This window comes from Cryptomeria japonica, chromosome 9 (genome assembly GCF_030272615.1).
Source record: "Cryptomeria japonica chromosome 9, Sugi_1.0, whole genome shotgun sequence".
Taxonomy (NCBI): Eukaryota; Viridiplantae; Streptophyta; class Pinopsida; order Cupressales; family Cupressaceae; genus Cryptomeria; species Cryptomeria japonica.
The window spans coordinates 575973929-575979728 of record NC_081413.1 but is presented as its reverse complement, the minus strand read 5'-3'; the positions used below and the strand labels follow the sequence as shown (position 1 = coordinate 575979728).

Here is a 5800-nt window from a genome sequence, read left to right as displayed (position 1 = left end):
AAGTTGACAAAAAAACAAATGATGAGATAGAAGGCCCAAAGTCTTTCAACTATTCACTTGACTTATAATACTCTAGACAAAACCCTAATACTACTAGAGCACAAAAGAAAATTAAGTGTAAAGAACAAAGGTCCACCCCACGTTAAGTCTTATGTTACATTGACTTGTAAAGAGACCGTAGGTAAATAAAACTCTCAAGGCAAAGGAAAAGGGTTAGCTTGCCTTTATCATGCCATCAATTCGCCTAGAAATGGCAAAAGGAAGATGACAAGGCAGAGGAATTGCAGAAAAACTTATTTCTAAGTCAAAATAAAAAGGTGGCTAAAAGGCTAGGAAAAATGTTGAAAAAAGCATTTTTGGAAAATATAATATAAAAATATAGTCTTGGGCGGCCGGCAGAAAAGAATGCGAAAGTGAAAAAGTCGGCGGCCGTAAGCGCCGTTGAACCGTATTGACGGCCGTTTGCCAATTAAAGTCGCTGTCTTTGAAATTAGTTATTCCTCGGCGAGCAAATTTGCAGGTATTTAGGAGGAAATTATCAGACAGAGAAGTAAATGTATTTTCTCGTTTCTTTTGCGCCTGCCATCTGCCCGTAAGATAAAAAGCTACAAAGAATCTAATGGAGTCCGAGGGGTTTGTAGTGTTTGTCAATCTGTTTGTCAAGATTTCTTGCTTGGTTTTGACGTTTTAATGGCTTTTACAGCTATGGCGGAATCGACACGTTCCGTTAGCGAGTACCCATGAATTATTTTTTGTCTCTGTTGTTGGTCCTGCGGGAAGAATATTTCGGGGATTTTGTGTTGGGGATGGTAGAAAAAATGTCGGTATTGATTTGTTGAAGGGCGGGGGAAGGAGTTTTGTTTGTGTTTTTGGATTTTCGGTGGGAGGAAGAACCGACTAAAGAAGCGCGCGGTCACGAGATCGAGCCCCGGGAGGGTTGAAAACAAATTTATCGGTGCGGATTTGCTTTTGTTGAGTGTGTTTCTCCTCGTGCGAGCCGCGAAAAAAGCTGTCTTTAAGGAAACAATATTCGGGTGACCCGGATTTGTTAGCGGTTTCGGAATTTTGTTGTCCAGGTAAGTATTATGACGCTGCATTTTGAAACTTTTTTTCTTAAATTGGGGGGGCTCGGGCTGGAAAGTTGGATGAATCGGGCGTTTGGATAAAGAGGGTTTGCTATTTTTGCTCTCTTTCATATTGCCGTAAAAGATGTTTTTTGCGAGGTATTTGATACCGAGGCTCTTTTTTTTTTCTTCTTCTGCTTTTCTGATGGTTTAGGCGGTGGAAATGGGGTAGATTTGAAGGGCAGAAGATTCTAGTAGATGTGCAAATGCAAAGGGAACTGCTTATGCAAATGCAAAAGGAGCTCCATATCTGTATCTTGATAGATAGAATAGATACAGCTAAAATACTTTTACTGTGCTTTTTCAGAGTCGTTAAAGCTGAGTAAAGTTATGCATCTGCAGATTGCTTCGAGGTAAATTCGTTTTCTTCTGATTTTCAATGCATTAGAAAGTCTGTTGAATTTCTTGAATGCTCAGTTCCTTCAGAGCTTCTTTGCATATTGTGAGCGTTTTATAGACCAGCAGATTTACTGGATTATCTATTTGAGAACGCTTTTACTGTGAAGGAAGATTTGATGTTTATTGAAATTAAATGTTTCATTTAATGCTAAGACTTTTTCTATTCTTATGTCTAGGCGGTGGAAATGGTGCCGATGTGAAGCGGAAAAGTTTCTATTAATGTGTCTGTGAAAGGTGAAAGGCAGCTGAGGAATGGATGTCCGCTTCATTCTTGGCACAGAGAAATTAAGAGTTCGAGTCACAGGAGTGTTTTCAGATCTAACTGCTTTGTATCATCGCCCTCCTTCGCTCAACTACAATTGCAAAATTTTAGGGTTTGAATGCAGCCGATAATGTGCGGCAAAATATTCGAGGCTGTAAAGACAGACGTAGAGAACAGAAGAAATTATATTCGTCAACTTCAGGCGGAATCCACGAGCTCGACTTCGTCAATGTCTGGCTACGGAAATAATAATACTAACGGAGTTCAAGGCACTCCTTTCTCTATGCCGTGGACCGTCGTGCCGCCGGTCCAATGGTCAAATCCCCCGCTGCTTTCCTGCATGCCTCCGAATAACGAAGCGCCTTCTTCTTCATCATCTTCCTTTTCAGGGTTTCATGGCGGTCCCTTGCAGTTTCCTTACGATCGCCTGCGACAAAGCTCTGTATATGGAAGAAAAAGCGGCGTTTCGCTTCACGATCATCATGACTCCTCTCCTATGCTTTTGTCCAACGGTCCTTCTGGAATGCTCATGGATGGCTATGGCCATGGCCTTAACCTTCCCGGAGAAATGGTAAATGTGAAAATGACTGCACAGGAAATCATTGACGCCAAAGCCTTAGCGGCATCAAAGAGCCACAGTGAAGCAGAACGCCGGCGACGCGAGAGGATCAACACTCATCTCGCCACTCTGCGCACCATGCTCCCAAGCACTACTAAGGTAAGCGAATTTACATCAAACTCTTCGAAGCACAAGTAAATCCATTACAGGTTTCTCTTGTCAGTGATCTTTGTTTTCCGTAGTCTCAACTTTGACACTTCTTGTACATTTTTCAGGATTTTAGATACCCTAAAAACAGGTACAAATGAGAACGAATTTTACCACTGCTCAATACCTAAATATCTTGCAAGCCTGCGAATTTTAACAGGGTTTAAACTACTCAAAAAATCCATGCAAAATGATAGCAAACTCATCGTTTACTTCCTGTCTAATCTTTCCGGAAATTTTCGATGTCCAGAAATATATGGAAAATGACAAAAATGATAACCTGGCCTTTTGCCTCAAAGCTTCCCCTAAACCAGTGAGTTTGTCCGGCTTTGAGTTTCTTTGAAATATGTGGTGAGTTTTTTTTAAATTGATTGTCCGACAATATACAAATTTGCTATATTTTTGAGTTTTGAATGCAAATTTCATAACTGTAACCTTTCAAGCTCCATTAGATGCGCATAAACAAAAGGCTGAAGTAAGAACATCTTTTTTGTAAAGTCTACAAATTTATCAACCTTTAACAAACACTAAAAATGCAAGGAAAAGGATAACTTTTAGTGGCGTACCAACCTCACAGCTTTCTGCAATTCCCTATCATGTCCAGGGCTTCGTAAAATTCATGGTTAAAATATATTTTCTATGTTTTTTCTCAGCCATTTGAGCTTTCAATTCTCCCGCAACCATTTCTAAAGATAGACGAAGAATGCAAAGTAAATAAGAGAAAGCAAATAAATTTGCAGCAATATTTGCGTTTTTACCGTTATAGTTTCAAGCTGAGAAGCCGTTGAAAACATTTGTACGGTAAACTATTTCAACGGACTCTCTATTAAGTTGCAGATTTGCAGTCTTCCTTTCTATTTCCGAGGCAAAACTTCATAGCTTCAACTTCCCCAAGCTTTTAACTTTATAGGCTCAATACTCCTAGATTGTCTGCTAAGAGGCAAATTTATCGAAATTCTAACGCTGCCTTCCATAGTAAACCCATAATTTGCAGGGGTCCCTAGGTCCTTTGAAAATGTGCGGCGAATGAATCTGAAATGTTTGTCTGCTAAGCTTTGAACATGCTCAAACATTTGGTATCTCTAGTCCTGAACATGAAAACATTCGTGTCAGGCTCTAGTTTTATCACGCACGGACTTGGAAATATGGAACATATTATATAATTTTTTGTTCCGTTTGCATCTTCGAATATTTAGGTCAGAGAGTCGTACAAGCCTGGAAGCATAAACATCATTCGAGAGAAATCGATTGTTCGTAACGTTATAAAATTTCCTTTGTCCCGCCCTTTCAAAAAGTCGAGGAGACCTGATATTGAGTTAAAAAATAGTTTCAATGGCTTTATTGACTTTTGCCTGTGCGATCTTTCCAAATGAACGTCAGAAGTAATGCAAGGATTGAAAGCAAAAGCTTCCTACCTAAAAGGATCATCTTCTGAGCCGATTTTCATTCCCTTCTTTTATTCTGTTGTTTAGCATCTGTCTGGAAGCGCTTAACTTTTCAATCTTTGTTGTCTAGTTTTTGCATCGAAGCGCGTTGAAGTTGTCATTATTAACTTCAAAACTCAAGATCTAATTTATTTTCAAAATTTTAAATCCTTGCGCATCCGAATTTAAAAATCTTTCAAGAAACTCATTTACTACTTCAAAAAACAATAGTACAGTTATCATTATTAACCTCCGAATTAACCTCCGATTTGCAGGAAAAAATTCAATTGTTAGGTTTCTGCCTTTTGCGAAAATGTACCAAACCCTGAAGCTTTAATATGCTTAATAATTAGTCTTATAGTTGCCATTATTCACAACAGCTTTAAATTCGAAATCTTTGAAAGGCACCATTTCTACCGAGACTTGGAAAGCGAAATTTGCGAAATTACTCTTTAAAATGCTCAGCAAGAACATCTGCTACTAATTTTTTTGAATTTTACATCGATTTAAAGCTTGATTCTTTATGTTGTTTCGTATGCAGACGGACAAGGCTTCATTGCTCGCAGAGGTGATAGACCATGTAAAAGATCTGAAACGGCAAGCCGCAGAAATTGCTGAAGGAAGCACAGTGCCAACCGAAGCAGACGAAGTTACAGTAGATTCCGATCCCGAGGACAAATCACTGATAAAGGCCTCCGTTTGCTGCGACGATCGTCCAGATCTTTTATCAGATCTCATCAAGGCTCTCACAACCCTTAATTTGCGCACTCTCAAAGCCGAAATTACCACGCTTGGCGGCAGAGTCAACAACGTATTGCTCCTAGATCATCACCATCATCCAAATCATCATTATCACCATGAAAATAACAATACCAGCAATAATCCTCCCCCACCTCCACCATCTCTTACCTGCATTCAAGACGCTCTCAAAGCTGTCATGGAGAGGCCAAATTCAGAGGAATCACCGCCTGGAAATAAACGCCAACGCCTCAATCCCTTCAATTCCATACATATTCTTGATCACAGGCCTATTTAACACGCTTTTCTTTAAACAGTCAAACAGCCAACAGTAATTTTGTATATCAGTTTTGCGAAAGGAAAAAACTGTCTGCAGATCTAACACAAGAACTCCTTCCCCATTTGGTTTTGTGTGAATAACCTTCCCTTGTCATAATATGATGGCGATTCATTTGTCTTTAACATGTTTTCTTGTGATAGATGCTAGAGAAGATAGCTACCTACCAGCGGCCATTACAAAGATTGGAGCTCTCCAATGTTTTGTTTGATGCGATACAAATGGTATACATGCCAAAGAGTTTTTCACTTGAGCACATCTCCCCAGTAGCCTATTCTCAGCTACTAAAAGATGCGTTCAACTTTCCATTTTCTTCCAAGTTCTAGAAATTTTGTTTCCTGAAGTTCTTTGTATTCGTCATTATCCAAAATTCTCAGTGTATGAGATAATATTGAACGGTTCTTGATGGGTATACCTATTGTATTGCATTATTATTGTATATTTCATTTAAAAATAGCAACCACACTTTCGAACACTTTAGATTACAATGTTAATGGCTATAGCTATCAGAGTGACATGCAACTTTGTTTTATCTGGTTTTCTAAAAGATGACTTAAATTTCTGAAACTGATTCTCTTACATTACTATCATCACTATTACTGTCACAAAAATAAATATTCTTATAACTTTTGCCTGTATCATACATAGTGTGACGCACTGCAGTATAAATGTGTAAAATGCAATGGGAATGAGTCTTTTTCTGTGTGTAATCTCTTACACAGAGTTCACGACAGCATCTTTAATAATTCA

General features: G+C 38.9%; 1 protein-coding gene across 2 annotated transcripts; it reads left to right on the top strand.

Annotated features, from left to right (window-relative positions):
• Window positions 1–494: 494 nt before the first annotated feature.
• Window positions 495–5538, top strand: LOC131062897 (transcription factor bHLH30). Of its 2 annotated transcripts, none has more exons than XM_059211199.1 (4): window positions 495–1076; window positions 1432–1477; window positions 1700–2503; window positions 4517–5538. In XM_059211199.1, exons 3-4 carry the CDS (start codon window positions 1904–1906, stop codon window positions 5009–5011), a joined length of 1095 nt encoding a protein of 364 aa, XP_059067182.1. In that variant the 5' UTR covers window positions 495–1076; window positions 1432–1477; window positions 1700–1903; the 3' UTR covers window positions 5012–5538. The 2 variants fall into 2 exon arrangements, with proteins under 2 accessions (XP_059067182.1, XP_057852621.1); XM_057996638.2 differs by having other exon boundaries at window positions 1279–1477.
• Window positions 5539–5800: the final 262 nt, after the last annotated feature.